The sequence below is a fragment of the Pterocles gutturalis genome, unplaced genomic scaffold (genome assembly GCF_000699245.1).
Source record: "Pterocles gutturalis isolate BGI_N339 unplaced genomic scaffold, ASM69924v1 scaffold38105, whole genome shotgun sequence".
NCBI lineage: Eukaryota > Metazoa > Chordata > Aves > Pterocliformes > Pteroclidae > Pterocles > Pterocles gutturalis.
In genome coordinates, this window is record NW_010139528.1 from 616 (window position 1) to 18958 (window position 18343).

The following is an 18343-nucleotide window of genomic DNA, read 5'->3' on the forward strand; positions in this document are numbered from 1 at the left end:
GGAAGTTTTTCCTGACCTTCAGCCTGTGATTTTTTTTTTTTTTCTGCTTAATTTCATGTCATTGCTTTGAATTTTGGCTGTGAAAACTGGAACCATTTCAAATTAGGAAAGTTTAAGTGTCCCACATAAATGTGAGAGCTGACAAGTGTTTTAATAATAAGGAAGGGAAGGGAGGTGTCTGACGGCGCAGATCAGGGCTCTCAGTGCTGAGATTTCACGAGTGTTAACTAGATAAGAAGAGAGCTTGTGGAGTGCAATGAGTGGATCTGCTCCCCAGCTGGCCAGGCTAACCGCAATGTCTTTTTGTCTTGCAGAAGATGAAGCCCATAGTCCAAAGAAGACGATCAACTCCTTCTGCCATTACTAAAGCTCTCGGCAAGTCAAAGTACCATGCCAGGTAGAGGAAATACCTTCCTGACACCTTTTTCCACCATTCTGCCTCTACAGACTGAAATCAAACTGGTTTCCACATTCATTTAACAATGTCAAGGGCAATTTTTTTTGTGGGCAGATATGGAAAAGTTTATTTTTTACTGGAATGGCATCATGCTCAGCAGTAAGGGAAAGGAGGAGCTCCTAAGGTGAGGGGCTGGCAGCTGCGCTGGGGATGGACAGCGCTGGGAGGTCCCCACAGCCTGCCAGCACTGCGTAGGGTGGCACCAGCCCGGGCTGTTTGGTGGGAGAGCCGCCGGATCCGGCCATCCTCCAGGACGGTTGTGTCCCCGTCGGATGACAGCAGCTTTCCCTCACTGCCAGCCTGGGTGGGTGGCTTAAGAGGTGACCTTGACCCTCTCTTGCCTGTGGCTCCAGAGCTGTCCCCACGCTCTGCTGATGCTTTGCTGCTGCAGGTGTAAAGCACCGAGAGTGTCAGCAGATAGAGTTGGGTACAAACATGCCAGATGTGCACATCTGCTGAAATACCAAGTGCTGGCCGTGACCCAAGCTCCTCAGTCCTGTAGTGGGAGCTAAGCCCTCTTCGACAGCATCCCCTCTTCTGCAGCACCGTGTCACTCCTAGACATGGATAAGGGGATGCCACAATCCTTTCTGCCTTGCTCTGATAACAATCTTAGAAATAACATTTCCAGAGGGATTTCTTTAGTATGATTTTTTTTTTTTAGCTTGTGAGAAAGAGATGATAAAGCTGAACCAATTGACAATTTAATCTGGACCAGCCCTCCTGAAGAGCTCCCCTTTTATATCACACCATAGGTGACTAGTACATCCTGCTTCTCTGAAACAAGGATGTGGGGTCAGTCTTGTAGGATCATCTCAAATAAAGGGCAGGACTGATTTTGATTTGGTTATGTGGCTTCTTTGTCATTCACCCCGCCCCCTTCTAAATGGCACTAAAAAAAGTAAAGAAGAGAAACAAATTCTTGACTTTATTTGGCTGGAGAATATCCTCAGAGGGAGGGAAGCTTTAAACGTTTCTTGTGATGGATTGCTATGGAGGGGGCTGGTACAATGCCATCTTCGCTTAGGCCACCAGAGTATTGGTGAGGGTTTTTTGCTGTCCTGCTGTTGTGTTTACAAAGCTGTGTAACTTCTCCAGCTTTAGGAAATCCACTGCTGAGACTGTGATGGTGTGGCTCCTGCTGCTCAATGCACACACATGGAAAGCTTTTAATATTAAGTTTAAAGGTGATTTAGCTTCTTGCTCGTAGAGGCAACAGATGCATAAGCCAAGAATTCACTTGCTGGTGGCTGTGGAGTGGTGAGGAGGGAAGAGGGTATTTCTGCTTGCGGGAGAGCAGATGTTCCTGGGACTGGGGAATGATTTTTAAAAAGCAGCTAATGGCTAGCTTTAACCTCCCTCCCCTGAAATCAAAGGGGCCCAGTTCTGAGGCCAGTGGAAACTGAGTTAGACTATAAAAACTACTGCCCTTACAGGTCATGCAGTTTTTCATTTGTTTGTGTAGAGACTGCCCTCAGACTAGCAGTATCCCTGAGGAGCAGAGGGAAGTATCTCTGCCACGTGTGTTCTTGCCTGCGAGCAAGATACTAATTTTTGTCTGTGCGTAGAGACAGGAGGATTTCTGGCATTTTCCTAGCTACGTAAATCCAAGCCATGTCTCAGAGGTTAGCTAATTCAGCAGGGATCGGGCACGTGAACACGGTCTCTGAACAAGGCTCAGCAAAGAACTATTGCGTGTTCATTCAGCTGGGGAGAGCACAGGGAAAGGATTTGGTTTGATCCCGACAATGGCTTGTTGACTGCAGTCAACATGCAGAAACCATCGGGGGTTTTTGGAAATGGTCAGCACCTCAGGAGAAACAAGATGCTGGATTGCAGCCAGGCAAACCAGAATCAGACAAGTACATGCAGTTCATTCTCTTTGTGCTGCAGCCCTTGCATTGACAAGATGTTCCGTACAGATGGAAAACGTGAGCAGAAGTGGCAGTCCCTCCCCGTGCCGGCTGAGCAGTGCCGTGAGCCAGGGACTGACATGGGGTTTCGAGTCATAGCTCACACGCACGTGCAGGAAACAAGTGTTTTACCCAAGTGAGAAGTGACTCAAAAATGAATATTTCAGCAGCTTAACCTCCCCAGATTTGGTGTAGGCATTTGGGCAGTTTTCCATCTGTCTGAGGCTGTTAATATTAATTGGACTGAGGCAGGCAAATGCAGTTCATAACTGAGAGCAGTAGGGGCCACGCTGGAAGAAGCACAGGGCTATTGGGCTGTTTCAAAATATCACCTGTGTCCGGTCACAAACCCTTGTGAGAAAGCTGCTGACAAAGTCGTAATGGTTTTCCTTCCTCCTGCAGGGAAACTACCCTTTCCTCGTCCCATTCGGACAACAGGCTGCCAAGCGGGGTGTTCAGCAGCCCAGGCTCCACTTTCATCCTGGACGAGCGAGTACAGCTAACCATGGGCCTGCAGACCCAGGAGAGACATTTGATCCTGTTCAGTGATGTGCTGGTTGTCGCCAAGTCCAAGTAAGAGGAATTCATGCTCCCTCCTCCCCAGTGTGTGCTGTTGAAGCTAGGCTCTGAGATATTTGTGGAGCGGGCATCAAAACAACTGTTCTTTACAAGTGTGGGTCTGAAGTGTGCCATCTCCCCCTTCCACCTCCAGAAATTCTTCTTGATATTAATGTTTCACTCAATTTTCCTGAAGGAAAACATTGTCTAATTGGTTTTACCCTTTCCCTTATGTGGCTTCTTGGAGAAGCAGCGTGATGGCAAGAGGCAGTAAGGACAGAAAACTGACTCCTGGTCTGGCTACTTGTGCCACACAGAAATTAAGAGCCTAGGCGAATTTGGTTATTAGCATAGACTAATTATCACCACCTACCTGCATGTGGCTCTAGTGAATTGCATGGCTCTGAGCCACAGCTGTCCTGCTGCAGCCATCAACCCCAGAATCCACTTGCAAAACTTTCTTGCAGTGCCTCTGCATGCCCAGACGGTTATTTGGCGGTGGTGGGGGGTGGCAGAGCTTGTTGCTGTCGCTGCATCTGCATGACTGGAAGGTGGTGTGACCATCCATAATCTGTGTTGCAGATCCTCCTGCAGCCTGAAGCTGAAGAAGCAGATACATCTGAGTGAAGTGTGGACCGGCACCTGTCTCAGTGAAGTGACAGAGAAAAAGCTGGGTCCCGAGAATTCGTTTGTCATCGGCTGGCCTACCATCAACTATGTTGTCACCTTCAGGTATCCCATCAGACCCCAGACCACCCTCTGCAGCCTGGCAGCTGCCCAGGTCTCCCATGGGTCAAGCAGAATAATGACTGAGGGTGCAGAGCCCTGAACTCTGCTACACCCCTTCTCCCCGTTGAGCAGAGGACTTCCACTCCCATTAGACAGTGTGGCAAAAACTCAGATGTTGGGAGACAGTCATCTTAGAAAGATACCTGCAGGTTAGTCCAGACCTGAGAGCCTTTTAAACTAGTGGACCAACCCTTGCAAGTGTTGTTGTAGCAAGGGCTAACCCTGCTGCAGGGCATCCTGGAACATCACAGCCAGGGCTGCCACTGCCAACCAGCGTGAGCCATCGTAGAACTTAGGAGCATGTTGTTTCAGCACCTGCCAGCAACACTTTCTGTAGGAGGTGAGCCCTAGTTTGGGAATTTTTCATGCCGAAGGACAGGTTATGTCAGTGAACCGTGCCAGGTGGCCTTGTGCCAGGATTAAACCCATTATCCGCCCCTAGTGTGGCACGGGCAGCTGCTGGGCAAGCCTTCCTTCTGCGGCTGTCTGCCAGGGTGTCCCGAGCCCACAGCAGCAGGCTGAGATGGAAAGGTTCTTCAAGATGGGTCTGCACAGGCAGCGCAGTCCAGAGCTTGCTTAATCCCTTGCTAACTCCAAAGACAGAAATGCACTGCAGCATGGGGCAGGCTAGAGAGCAGCCCGTTCCTGGCCAAATGCCATCCCAAAGGCTGTCCCAGGGCTGTGCCTGAGCTAATGAGGCTCACCAAAAAGCGGGTAAGATTTTTGTAACCTGGCACTCAGCCTGGCCTGGCTGGCTGGAATCTGGAGCTGGTATATCCACAGGGAGCTCAGGTCCCTGCTGGCCCCAACTCCCTCAGGGTTCCCAGCTTCGTGCTCTCTTTCGCAAAGCAGAGCTCAGCAGCCTTCACGGGCCGCTCGGTCCTCGGGGCTTCTGCTGGCACAGCGAGGAAGGGCTGATCTGGCCTGATGCTTTTCCTTCTGTGGGGCAGGTGCCTTGGTGGAAAAAGAAATGGGAACCATGGCCTGGTTTCATACCTGCTGTCTCATCATTTCCAGAGGTCAGGGTGGTCTCTTCCATGTGATATGTTCCTGGCCTTGGGACTCATGCTCGGACGTGCGAGCTGCCGTTTGTGTCTTAGTCCAAACTCAACAGCAGCTCCATTTCCTTCATGTCACTGAGACCTGGGTAACCCGTGCTGGCAGCAGAAGCTTCTAGGAACAGCAGACATTGGGAAGGAAATACTAGGAGAAAGAAAATAGCAATTAAAGGTCACTGGAAAAATAATAAGGGCCCACAAGATGAGTTAACTCCAACATCACAGAGAGATATTTGTCCCTTATCTGCACACTTGCCAGCCTGTGCAGGGAATGTAGTCCAGTTTGTTGCTGGGATTTTTTTGCTATTATTATTTTTGTTATTTGTTAAAATAGGACAGAAGCAGGAAAGGACTGTGCTTTTGTTCCAGGGCTTTGCAGGAAGGAACTTTGACTTACAGCTATATATAAATGAAACTGGGTAGAGTTTCCAAAGGCTGTTACCCACTTAGCACTTGTCTGATGATCTGCCTTCCTTTTTACCTTCAGCTCAGCTGATGTGAAGGAACGATGGCTGTCAGCATTACTGTGGTAAGTGACCCTCCTTTCATCCTCCTCCTGGGTGGTTCCTCTTCAGTCCTCGGAGGAAATTTGTCATGCTAGGTGTCAGGCTGCCCTCAGAGTGCCAGCACATTAAGTGTCTAGCTACTGTTTGAAAAATCCACCTTAGAAACCTGAATGTAGAAGCCCCTGGGTGAAAGCAAAATTGGTGTTGACAGTCCAGAAAAGATGAAATCCAGTAGAAGATGATAACATTGTTGGAGCACCTTTTTTCCTTTGGAGCTGGAGGCTGCTTTTGCTAATCATTATGGAAAAGTCACAAGTGTTACTGATTCTTCAGATGGTTTTTGATTTGACCTAAAGCTTGTATTTCGTCGCCTCTAGAGGGTACAGCTGTTTCTTTTTCATGTTACGTTTTTATATGTTGTTTCCACGAACATCCAGGCAGAAGTGTTTGTATAGGTCCAGAGAGGGGAAGAAGTCTCCTGATTTGTAATTTTTGAACAGTAATGATGCTAAGGATGCGGGAAGGTGTTGTGCTAGACATACCCATCTGCTTTAAAGTGCTGCCATGTGTGGTTTTGCTGGTCTGGAGCCTCAAAGGAAGATAAAGAAGCCAGTAAGAGCACATGACCACACTATGAACATTGCGTGTTATTGTCACTGTCGTAATCAATCTGTGTTTATTACAGTACCAAGGACCAGGCTCCTTGGACCGCTCGGATCCAGATCTTAGGGTCTTTCTGAAGTTTTTTTGGAAAATTATATTCCGTCCTCCTTTCTTTGACTTTCAGGCATATCAATGAGGTAAAACAGAATGAATATCTGAAGAATGTAACCCTTCAGATCCTTGTGCTGGATGCTGACAACTGTTCTTCTGTAAGTACAGCTCAGAACCTGCTCGTCAAACCCACGCCACGGGGAGGGAGGTCTGTGGGGTGAGGTGGGAAGGCAGGGCTTCGCTGCTGCTGTCTCTGTTTAAAATTCAAGCCCCACCTGAAAAGATTTTAGAGGGTGTGCATCTGGGCAGCTGCATCCTTCCCCCTGGAAGCACACTCAGAGAGTTTTGGTTTGGGAAATTGGGAGGTAGCCAGACCCTTGCCAAAGAGCAGTTAATTCTTAAGATTATTCTTGTCCTCTGGCTTCTTTCCTCTTTTCCTTCTGCTTCACTTCATAGTTGGTGATGGTTTGTGCTCCAGTGCCCAGTCATTCCTACTTTCAGTGCAATAAGTTGAGGCTATCGGTCATAAGTCACCGGTATGTTCTGAATTAATTTACTGGAATGTGCGCCAGTCTCTTCATATTAATAGCATACATTTCTAGGCTTCGTGCCAAGCTTGGTGACTCACATTTACCTCCTGGGGACTTCTCCCTCAGAGAGCGACCCCAGACACTCATGGTTTGTTAGCGCTGTGCCGTGTTCACCCTTCGGAGTGACAGTGGCAATACTATCAGCACCACCCAGTTCCTGGGATTTCTACTGGGTGAAATCTTTGGTTGGTATAATAAACCCGTGATAGAAGTAGCGGGGAACAGTTTTTGCAATCTATAGCCATCGCCTTTAACAAGGATTCCAGTGTAGTTCAGATTACTACAACTCTGCTAACCATGAACAGGGAGTAAAGACGACAGACAGATGAGTGACATTTTCCACAGATTTTCAAGCTACAAGAAACTGCAACCAAACTTCATGCCATATTACCTTTCTCTGTTTTCTCTATCTTCCTTTCTAGACTGCCATGGTCAATGTGTCCAACGTGGAAACTGCGGAGAGCGTGATGAAGAAGATGCTTCTACAGCTTGGATTTCCTGTAAGTGGCAGCTGCACGTTCTGACAGATCTTAGCTCAGGAGGGTGGCAACATCTATTTTACGGGACAGTGCACATGTGGAGAAGTCTAGTTTTGCTGCACCTGACCAGTAAGGCATTAACTGTTGTATCGAGGGATTTCCTCAGCAGGCACCTGCTGGGTGGACTGCCAGGAAAACATCGTGTGGGTTTACATCCTGCTGGCTCTCGGTCTTTTCTTCTTCCGAGCCTTTCCCCTTCCACTCCATACCAGACAGACTGATCCAGAGCGCCGTCCCTCCCAGCCGTGCAGCCGTCCTGGGGACAGCTGTGCACGTCTGGCTCCTCGGCCGGCTCAGCCGGTTATTGCTGTCTCTTCCTTTCTGAGTGGAGTGTGACCCTGTGGACCCTCACCCTGGCCCCCTTCACCTCATATTTTTCTCTTCTCTGTTCCTCAACTGCCAGGGCAGGACAAGTGAACACCACCTCTGGGTGATCTCAGGAAAAGATGACGCTGCTTACCCTCTCATTGGTAAGAGCTCTCCCTTTCCCATTCCCAATTCTAGCACCACTGGAACTTGTGTGTGTGGCAAAGAAACATCTCAAGCATTGCACTCCACTTAAAAAAGGGGGACTGTTGCTGATGTGAGATGTGACATCAAGCTGATATGAGATGTCACTTGGCTTTTTTGGTCTCAGGATCCACATTTAATCAACACGAGAAATACATCCCCAGGCTCTCCAAGGAAGTTTATGCATGTTGGTTTATTAAAAAGAGATCTTTTTAATCAAAGACCATGTTGTTCTGGGGCCCATTAGACTGCAGATGTTTATTTGTGGGTGTTTATTAGTGTTTTCCCAGTGCTCGTGGCACATGCTTCCTTTTTGTATCCGTCCAATACGTATTAGACTGTCATAGTAAGCTAACTCCTGCACAGAGCAACGCCCGCCATTTTTTCTAGTGCAGTGGGGCCCATAAGCCTATTCATAAGGGCTCAAGCCCAGTTAATAGCACTTTGGTGCATAATGCTCTGGAGAGTGGCTGGCCAGGTTTAACTGCATGAACTTATTTGTAAAGCAATGATCATATACGCATAGAAGTGCTCTGGCCTCTTCAGGCCAGAGGTGGAGGTTTTCAGCAGCATTGCTTAGAGGCTGGTCTGCAGTGGGAGCCATTGGATGTGACCGGTTCCTCCTGCCCAGAGTTGGAGCTGTTTTCACACAGCTCTGCGTCTTTGCTTGCTCCTTACACGCCTCTTTGCTCAACAGGGCACGAGCATCCTTTCAGCATCGCTTTGAACTGTCTCCGGGACTCTGCTGACCAGCAACAAGGAACCAACAATAATACCCTCCTGGCTGATGGGACAGAGACTTCCTTCCTTGATCAGCTCCCGAAGGAAAAACAGTGTCAGTTTGTCCTGAAACCCAGGCTTCAAGCTCCAGTGCAGCTGAGGAGAGGTAGGGGCTGCAGGAGTGTGTTACGGCCAGGCAGAGACTTTGCTGCTTTCCATGGTCGTGCCAGACTCCTCCTGGCATCATACACGTGTCTCGGAGTTGCTCTCATACCTGGTTGTATGTGCAAATTTGTCTGCGCAAATGTTCGGAATTAGCTTTCAGTCCTTGATTAGCTTTCAGTTGCAAGCCGTTCTTACCCTGCACAGACAGCGAGGTTCCCTGAAGAACAGTGATTGAATAAGAGTTTTGCTGAGGGTTGAGAGATGAACGAGTGGCTTCCCTGCTGTATGTGACCCGACTGTCCCCATTAAGAGTGTCGTAATTAAACACGCGATGGTAGAAAGTCCTTGCTTTGCTGGGAACTCTGCCAGCTCATTGGTCGGTAGGGAGGACGTGCAGGTGTGTAACGAAGGTCTGTGTTTTCTTTCAGAGTCACTGCAGAAACACACCAGGAGGAAGAAGTCCTTGATTGACTGGGCCCTGCGCCGCAGCACCAGCACCCCCACGGGCAGCCCTCCTTCACAGTCGCCCACCACCCCGCGGAAGCTCTTTGGCCTCTCTCTGTCCTCTGTCTGTCCTGACGGGATCCTTCCCAAGCCAATCATGGTACGGAGCAGCCTGGACTGTTCATCCTGACATAAACCCGATGTGTTTAGCCCAGAATTTAAGGCCACTTGGGGTATTTATGAGAACTGGATGGGAAGAAGACCGTCATTTGCCTGTAATTCAGATGTAGCTCAGGAACAAGGGTGGGAGCATCCCTCTCCTGTGTAATCCGTATGACTTCACAGACAGATGTCCATCCTGTTTCAACAGGCGTCTCCAACCAGGTCATGACAAGCTGGCGAGGGGCAATGTCAGTGGAGCGTGCCATGCTCCACAGCCCGACCTCATTCACTACACGAGTCCTCTGGACTCGCGCTTGCCACAGGATGCGCACACCCACATGGCCTGTACCTGCAGCTTAGCTGACAGGCTCTTGTGCCTGGTTAAATCATGATAAATCTCTTGTATGTCTGTCCTCTTCCCAGTACTGACTAGGTCTTATATGCTGATTATGTTATAATATGTGAGGTGTAATGCACACATACAACATGGCAAAGTGTGGGGCTCCTAATTACATCTGGGCTTTCTTTTAGGATATGCTGCTCCTGCTGTACCACGAAGGTCCCTCTACTAGGGGAATTTTCAGACGTTCTGCCAATGCCAAGACTTGCAAGGAGCTGAAAGAGAAGCTGAACTCTGGAGATGATGTCCAGGTGGATGGAGAGTCAGTCTTTGTGGCTGCAGCTGTCATCACGGTATGTTTGGCCAAGTAACTCAGCTCTCAGGGCTAGCTGTACCTTCCTTCTTTAAGAAAGCAACATGAGTCTTCATGGGTCGGGAGGCTTTGGGAGGGAACACAAAGCATTTTCCAGCAAGGCACATTCTCACCCGATGGCCCGGTCCCTCTGTGTGCACAGGGGATCTGCCTGACCCCATGGTGCCTGTTTGCACGTGCAGAGATGTGCCATGGCCCTGAGGCCAGCGTTTCATTTTGCAGCAGCTCCCTGTACAAAACAGCCTCCAGCAGGTGATAGGTCTACCTCCAAGAAAACCATGGTATCGATGCAGGAGGTATCTCACCATGCCAGATAACATGCCAGAGCCTGGACTCGGCAGTTCAGATGCTGCACGGACACAGCATGAAGCCCTTTGGTGGCAGCAGCACAGATGCTCTTTGTCCTTTCTGGACACACAGAAAAGGCTGCAGGGAGATACAGTAGCACTCATGCCATTTAAGTGCATCCCCCCAGACATAAACACCATGCTCAAAGCAGCTTAACTGGACTCTCTAGACCCTAAGCCTTCGCCCTCTAATCAGCCAGAGGGAAAACAGCTGCCAAACCCCAGCAGAGGCATTGTGGTGGGTGGGGGGTGAAGCTTGCAGTAAGACCCAAGGTTTAGTAAGAAAAAGCTTATCTTTTGCACTGGCAATTAAACTTGGTCAGAACAATTCAGGCACCTGAACTGTATCAAAAACCATCCCTGTCTCTCGCTCTCGTTGGCCTAATAAAAAAAGCTACTGACTAGGAGGAGATTCAGGCACTTTCCAGTGCAAGACATAGAAGGTGTTAAATAGTCCCCTGAGAAAGAACCAGCGATCCTCATGGCTGACGAGTGTTCCAAACAGAACCGTGCGCACCCTTAGGTGGGAGCCCTTTGCCTGCTGCAGCAAAGGTCGGTTCTGTTCTGGAGAAGGGGCAGGGAACGGGCTGGCTGTTCCCTCTCTGCCACCCTGAGGAGGACAGCATGGGGGACGTGGGGAGGGGAGGAGAAATATCTTTGTGTCATGTCTTGTTTTATCTTGTGCTTAATATGAATAAACAGTTACTATATGCATCATGAAACCAAAACAAGGAATTCAAAACTGACCAGACTGCTCTGCATATATATATTTAATTCAGGATTTTCTACGAAATATACCTGACAGTGTTCTATCCTCAGACATGCACAGACTGTGGATGGAAGCTGTGGACACGGAAAATCGGGCACATAAGATTGAAGCTATCAAAAGGTTTGTAAAAGCCTTTCTAAAAGCTTCTTTTAGGGGGAGAAGGGGAAGCATACGGCCCTAAGCAGAGACTTCATCATCTGGGAGACTTCTGGCACTGCTCCAGGTCACAGCAGAGCTTTTGCTGATTGCCAGTGTCACTGGTCAGAATATTTTCCTTTCAATGGTCTTTTATGAACATTGTTAACATTTCTGACCCCAAAAAATGTCATTAGAAAATTCTTTTCTGATGACCAGTTCAAATTACCAGAACCAGCAAACCAGCTTTTTCAGCACAATAATTTAGCCACCAGGAGGGCATCAAGTGTTAGTGGAATTAGATCCTCAACAACGATAACTTTTTTCTTATGTGCACAAAATAAAGCTAATCGTCATATTGGCAGCTAGGAGAAAGTCCTGCCAAGATGGTGACTGGGACCTTGAAAACAGCTTTACTGCCTTGAAACTGCTGCCCTGAGCCAGAATAGGCCATCAATCAGCATCATGTGGGACATGCCGTGTATCAAACCTCTTCTTGTCAATGGCTCAGCTCAGTTTTTGAACCTTACCATTTGGCCTGAGCCTCCTTCCTCCCTTGTCTCTACGTCATGGGACACAGGCAATGGCATCGTTTGTGTGCTGCTGGCCTGGAGCTGTGTGCATCTCCTTTGGGTGATCGTTATTTTGTGAAGTTATTCTGGACTTGTACCTGTGTGTTCTGGACACAAGTCCCCTGGTCCCTCCGGCTCTGTGACCAGAGTGGTGGGCAGTATGGATGTAAAGCTGTGGCTCTCACACCACTCAGGGAGGGGAGTGACATGATCTGACTTTATTATCCAACGTGAATGTCTCAAACTGGTTGCAAAAGGGCAGAAAGGGACAAAAGCTTTGGGAAGCAGCTTCTGATATTTGAAGAGCAGAATTTTTTGAATAGCACTGTTTTCCTTTGTTCCCGCTCCCTGAGCAGTCTGGTCAACCAGCTCCCAGAGGCCAACCTCATCTTACTCAGACACCTCTTTGGAGTCCTCCATCACATCGAGCAGAATTCCGGCGTGAATCAGATGAATGCTTTCAACCTGGCTCTTTGCATAGCACCCAATATGCTGTGGCTACCGAGTCCCACTGGGCCTGAAGAGGAGAGCAGGTCTACAAAGAAGGTAATCCTTCGCAGGTTTGGCCTCATGCTTGTCTTCCCTTTTACTGGTTTTTATGGGCACTGTGTTTTGTGGACCAAGGAAAGGAAGACAGTGCTGGGAGAGGAGATCAGTGACAGTGCTGGCTGAGTGGCATCTGGGCTTCGTCCCTTCCCCTGGGCAGTTGTGCCCGTGCTGGTAGGGGCATTTAGCCCCTCAGTTTATCCAGGGTGGAAAGGGAGGCTGCAGTTGCTTTACCAGATGAACATCCCAGCAGAGCACAAGAAAGATGGTACAGCTGAAGTTAGACACTGGCACTTCAGCTGGGTCTGAAGCCATCTTGCAGAGACAAAGCAATGAACATGACAGTGCATCGGAGAGGAGGAATGCTTGTAGTTTATGAGGTGTTACCAACAGTAAGGAAAACTGTAGAACGTGCTATACCTGCTCACTGTACCAGTTCGTGTAGCTCAGATTCTTGCCCCAGGTGCTGTTAATACAGATGCATTGCCACGGTCTTAACAGCTTCTTGAGCATAAGGTTCTGTAGGAAATTACATCTTTGTGACAGGAAAAGGAACATTCTGGGACTGATTTGACTTGCTTTATATAGCTGGCTATATTTTCATGAAACTGACTCTGCAAATCCATGTCTTTGCCAGGTGGCCTTGTTAGTGCAGTTCCTGATTGAAAACTCAGGGGAGATTTTTGGAGGTGACATTGCTTCCTTGTTTCAAAGACCAGACAAAAAGAAGTCCAAAAACTCAGAGGAATCTCTGGGTAAGTTGGTGGTGCTCTATCTTCCGGAAATGTTTAAAATCTTTTAAATGTTTTAACAGATAAACTCCTAACGCAAAAGAGTTTGCTTTCCCTTCATGTCTCTTCCAAGGGAAAACACTGGCAAACATTGGCTTTGGTTTTCCCTTTGCCTGTCAGGCACAGGCAGGAAGGGAAGGGAAAGCAGAGCACTGAGGTGCATCATTTCACCTGTGTCCCTGAGCGTGGTTGTCTTTCTCTGTGCCTGCTGTTCAACCCCTTCCAGCCATCACAAGAACACAGTGTGGCCTTAGCAATGCCATGTCCCAGCCATCTTTCCTTCCAGAGGAGTTCTGTAAAACTAAACCAAAGGGTTGAATGGAAAGAGATCCAGTTGTCTCTGTTAACTATCCTATGAATATAGGCTGGTGGTGACAGCTCAGGTCATCAATGTTATAAATAGGGCTACTCACCAGACATATAATCTTTTAAAAATCAATGATTTTTATTGGATAAGGCTCAAGCAAACAGCGCTGGGCGCTGTGGGAGTGAGTTTCTTCCCGCTCTACTGACAAGCACAACTATTACAATGGCATTTCCCTTATTTATGCCCCAAAGCTTTACATATTCATTTGATTTCACAATCAGCTTATACCTAGTAATTTTCTAGCCCCCCCCCTCCCTGCTTCGTATTATAATTAGCCAAAAAGTTCTTCTGAGTCTGCGTGGTGCTCTCTGGTGGTCGTTCAAGGGATCCCAAGATGAAGTAAAGCTGGTCTTCCTCAAGCGAACTTTTCACCTTCTTGTTCCTTTGGCCTGGGTCTGAGGTTCGAACCAGTCTTGGCCAGTTCTTGGATAGTCTTTCTTCATTGTACCATTGTTGAGGTAGTCACTGTTCGTTACAGCATACCGCACAAAAACTTAACCACATTTATCTTAGGACCATATTTGGGCATACAGCTCGTTAATCTATTGCTCAAGCATATAGATGCACATCCTACTTCTAGCTATGCTTAGCAATTTCTCCAGGTATCAATTTAATATAACTATATATGCATAAAATCATTCCTTTTTATCCTACATGAATCACCACACTTCTCACATCAAGCCAGAATTTTTGATGCTGTTCCCAGTCCTGCTCTGGTCCCTGGGAAAATAATGGATCATCTTTGCTTTTCCATAGGCTTTATATTTCCCTACCTTGGTTGCAAGGTACTACATGGGGCTAGGAGACATAGGCAACAAATTAATTTGTGTTCTCTGCCCCAGGCATAGGCTTGGCTCAGCATGATGATTCCTCTGATGAGCTGGAATTTTCTCCTTGTGACCCAGAAGGACCAAAGCACCACCTGGTACCTGAAGTAGATGCCGTTTTTGAACCATCCAGCAGCTTGTTACTTGGTGAGGATCAGGAAGACTGGGACTTGTTCAGTGAGATCACAGCCTGCTACCAAAGCAAAGCCCAGAAGAACACCAGCGCAGACAGCTACGACCTCCTGGAAGAGGAGGGCTCCTTCTGCTCCCTCGGTTCAATCCGCTCCCTCAGCCTGGCCAGGGACCGGTGCTCCTCGGAGCCCAGTGTCTGCCTCAGCTCCCAGCTGCCTGCGCAGAGCCACGAGCCGGTGGCCCGCCAGTCCAGCTGCGATGCCACCATCATGCACAGCCGTACGGACTACATCCACCGGCTCAAGCAGCTGCAGGTGGAGAGCCAGAAGTTAATTGATGAAGGTCTAAGCCCTGGGGTTAATAAGGCCAGGCAGAATTTGTGGCAGTCGCCTCAGAGCAGCTCTAGGGTGAAGAAGCTCAGCCTTCAGAAATCCAGCCTGTCCAACAGGTCCAGCTTCTCTAGCCTGTCCTCTACTACCACATCCCCGTCTGCCTCCTCGCTCAGCTCCTTAGACAGTGCTTTCTCCTACTGCTCAGAGTCATCAGCCATTAGTCCCACAGACGTCTCATCCCTGCCGTTCATGTTCGGCACGTCTGCCCGGCTTCACGCTGTGTCCCCCAAGATTGCCAGAAGGTCCTTGAAGGAGTGGCACAAGCCCTTCACGTCCCCTGTGCCTATCCATCCGTGTGACCTGGACAGTTTCCATGAGCGTGAACCCAAGGCTGTGGAGAGCAATCATTGCTCTGGGGAGAGGAAAAGCTTTCCATCCGTCAGCGGAGCTGCTGTGGGAAGCCCACTAACTGACATGGACTGGGAGGAAGAGGAGAGTCAGCTGAGCTGCACAGGGGGCCCTGGCCCAGGGCTCAGCAGCCGGGATCGTACCAAGGAGGTTGAACAAAATGCCGAGCTCCCAGGTTCCAGCCTGGCCAGCGAAAGATCCCCACTGATCAGCCTCCAGCAGCACGGAGAGAAGGCAGCGAAGAACGTGGACATCAAAAGCGCTGATGCCTGCCCTCCAAGCCAGGACAGCCTGAAGCGCACCAAGATAACTTTTTATGTGGCCCCAAATAAAGAAAGCTCTTGGGGGTCTCCAGCAGAAGAGGAGAGATCCGTGGCAAACACCAGCAGCAGTGGTGAGCAAAGCCCGTCCAAGAGCTTGCAGACTGTGCGAGTCCACATCCCCCAGACCGTGTTCTACGGGCAGAATACCCCCCTTGTCCTGCAGTCCACCTCCAGGCGCAACCACCATGAACCAGCGATCCCGTCCCTGCAGGCAGAGCACAAGGAGAGCCCCCAAAGTGCACCCGCTCCCCAGGAGCTGGAGAGCAAGGCAGTGGGAATGGCGCAGGCGCCATCCCGGAGCAAGGGCTTCAACACGTTCAGCCACACCATCCGTATCATCCTCCCCACCTCCATTCGAAACACCGTCAGGGAGTACTTCAAGCACGATGAAACCAAGACCTGTCCCACAGCTGAGGTGGAAGCGGTAGAGAATGAACTCCTCCGGAGCAGGGTGGAGTGGCTCCAGGGCCAGCTGCCGGTGGAGGTGGCCGCAGAGGAGCGTGATACAGCAGCGTTTGCAGAAGAGACATTTGTCTAGGGAGAGGGATGTGGGAGAACTGAATATTTTTTTGTGTATGTGCAGCAGAAAATATTCTGTAAGATTTGATCAGGATGTGAAGAATCTAGCAGGCTGCATGGGGCAATAAGTGTAAAGTGACACTAATGTGTATGTAATGCTGGGATTTAACATTCATTTTGGCTGGGGGTGGGGGGGTTGTTCTTTCTTTACACCCTTTTTCTACAGAAGAGCCTTCACTGGCTGGGTGTCTAGTGGGCTGGATGCCAGCAGACTCTCTGTCAGCGAATTAGCTGACCTGTACAGGGTCTGAGTCCCTTTCTTTTCAAAGCAGGAAAGGAGAAACTCTGCTTTATTTTCTCCAGTCAGCTGCTGGTGTGTGTGTGTATGACTGGAGAACTGAGACAGCTAATGCTCCCTCTGAACTAGTTAAAAATCTTTACGCTTGCACAGAATCCTCCACTATTAATTGTTCCTCACCCCCATTCATCCCAAGGAAGACCTGTCCCCTCCATCCCAGACATCACTGCTGCTTCTCTCTGCTCACCGTTCATTCCCCGGTGGTCTAGCTCGCAGTCTGCATTTGTCACCATTTGTGGCTGGGTTCCAGAAACACCACATGCAGCCCAAAGCCCTGCTGTCACTGACAGATGGCACATGTAACCTTCTAACCCCAAGATTGTTTTTTTGTGCAATTACTTGTGCATTGATTCTCTCTTCTCCTGCCTCCCCCAAAGCAGCATTTGACAGAACCACAGTCACTGTAAAGGATTTCAGCACTGTCACTGTGGCAGGGCTATGAACATTTGTCTTCTTTGGTGTACTCTGGGAGTAGCTGGTCCTTCTAGCCCTAGTAAAAGGTGACATCATATTTCTGTAGATGATGGTGACAATTCAGAAGGCCTTTTCCAGAGGTGGTGTGGATGGGGCAACTAATCAAATCCATAGTCATGCTGAAAGGGACTTGAGCAGGAGTTGGTTTAGCATGAGGTCAAGGAGCTGTGGAAGTTGTCAGGAATGTTGTGGAGGATGCTGAAGCAAAGGCCCGTCTGGCCAGAAGGCTGTCAGACAGCCCATAAGCTGAGACTGTCCAGGCTTCAACAGTGCTGATGCTGTTGCAGAGAAGCAGCGAGTTCCTGCTCAGCAAAGTATGTGTCCCTGTGTGCTCCATCAGAGCGGAGCTGGGAGAAGTGCCAGGCAGGGGTGCGCCCGCAGGCTGCTGGTGTTGCACCACTAAAGAAGTGTGGGCAGGGGGCTCTCGGAGCACCCCCGCAATTCCACCCCAGGCAGCGCTCAGAAGCACCACAGCCATAACAGGACTTGCATAGAGGGTTGTGATCCTGCCAGAAAGAAACTGAGCACACCACATTAGTTTGACAGGCTTTAAGAAAACAGTGGGAAAAGTCTCAAAGGTTAAAAGGTTCAGGATGTTTAATTTGAAAGTTACGTGAGAGTTTTCTAAGGTGGTTTCACTCAGAGAGACACTCCTTTTACTCAGTTGACAGTGAATGGGTGAAGGACAAGAGAAACAACTGAATCCTAGTGACTGAAGGGTAGTCCTTGTGGAGCCAGTGCCCCCTGCAAATTGCTCTGTGTCTGCAAACAGCCATAGCTGGAGCTGCGTGGTACCTGCCACGGTCCAGTCCCTGCACAGAGGGGGAAGCCGCCTCTGTAAAATTATCTGGTAGGTGTCAGATGCCACCTCTGACAGGTGCCTGTGACAGTCAGTGCCGGGAAGCTGGCCCAGCGCTCCAAATCCACACCATCGAATAGCAGGGCAAGGAAGAGCAGGGGAAGCCCAGAGCCCCTTTTCCAAGGTATATAGAGTTTGACTTGTTATACACAGGGTGTGTAAGCCTCAGGTGTGGCACTCTGTGTCCAAGATCACCGGGGTAGCCCTTGTATGATGAAAGGTGTATATAATCATAATACAACCCCCCCGCCATCGTTTCCCTCACACATGAACACTGATTCCAGAGCTACAGTTGTAACTATTTCAATAAAAGACACACAAGTTTGTTTGTTATTGTGGTGCAGTGGTCACCTTCCATCTGTTGCTCCGATTTCCCTCTCTTCTGCACTTGGGTGGCGGCATTTGCAAAACACCGAACCGTGCTGTGGAACAGAACTGCTCACCCCAGATCTGTGAGGCTGGCCACGCTGTCGAGGAGTCCTCTGCCAGCATGTCAGCTCAGGCATTGCTCAGTTGTGGAGTCTGTCTGTACTTGGAAGAGAGATTATTCTGTATTTTAAATATGCTAATGGATTGTAAACTGGCTCGTGGGCTGGGCTGGTCTCAGTTCAAACAAGGGGGACCTGGACCAAATGCAGAGGAAGAGCTCACAATTTGCGTCACCTAAAAGAATTATGAGCAACTTAGAGAGAGATTAGTTTATAGAAACACTGGGAGAGGCAGGGCAAAACACGTTTTCCTCTTCTC

General features: G+C 49.1%; 1 protein-coding gene across 1 annotated transcript; it reads left to right on the forward strand.

Annotated features, from left to right (window-relative positions):
- The first annotated feature begins 317 nt into the window (after window positions 1-317).
- On the forward strand, window positions 318-15924 carry LOC104459550 (rho GTPase-activating protein 20-like). The gene is made up of 14 exons (XM_010083363.1): window positions 318-397; window positions 2772-2942; window positions 3510-3659; window positions 5262-5303; window positions 6068-6152; window positions 7007-7084; window positions 7527-7593; window positions 8331-8519; window positions 8947-9122; window positions 9656-9817; window positions 10964-11073; window positions 12017-12206; window positions 12844-12961; window positions 14207-15924. Exons 1-14 carry the CDS (start codon window positions 318-320, stop codon window positions 15922-15924), a joined length of 3336 nt encoding a protein of 1111 aa, XP_010081665.1.
- The last annotated feature ends 2419 nt before the right edge of the window (window positions 15925-18343 follow it).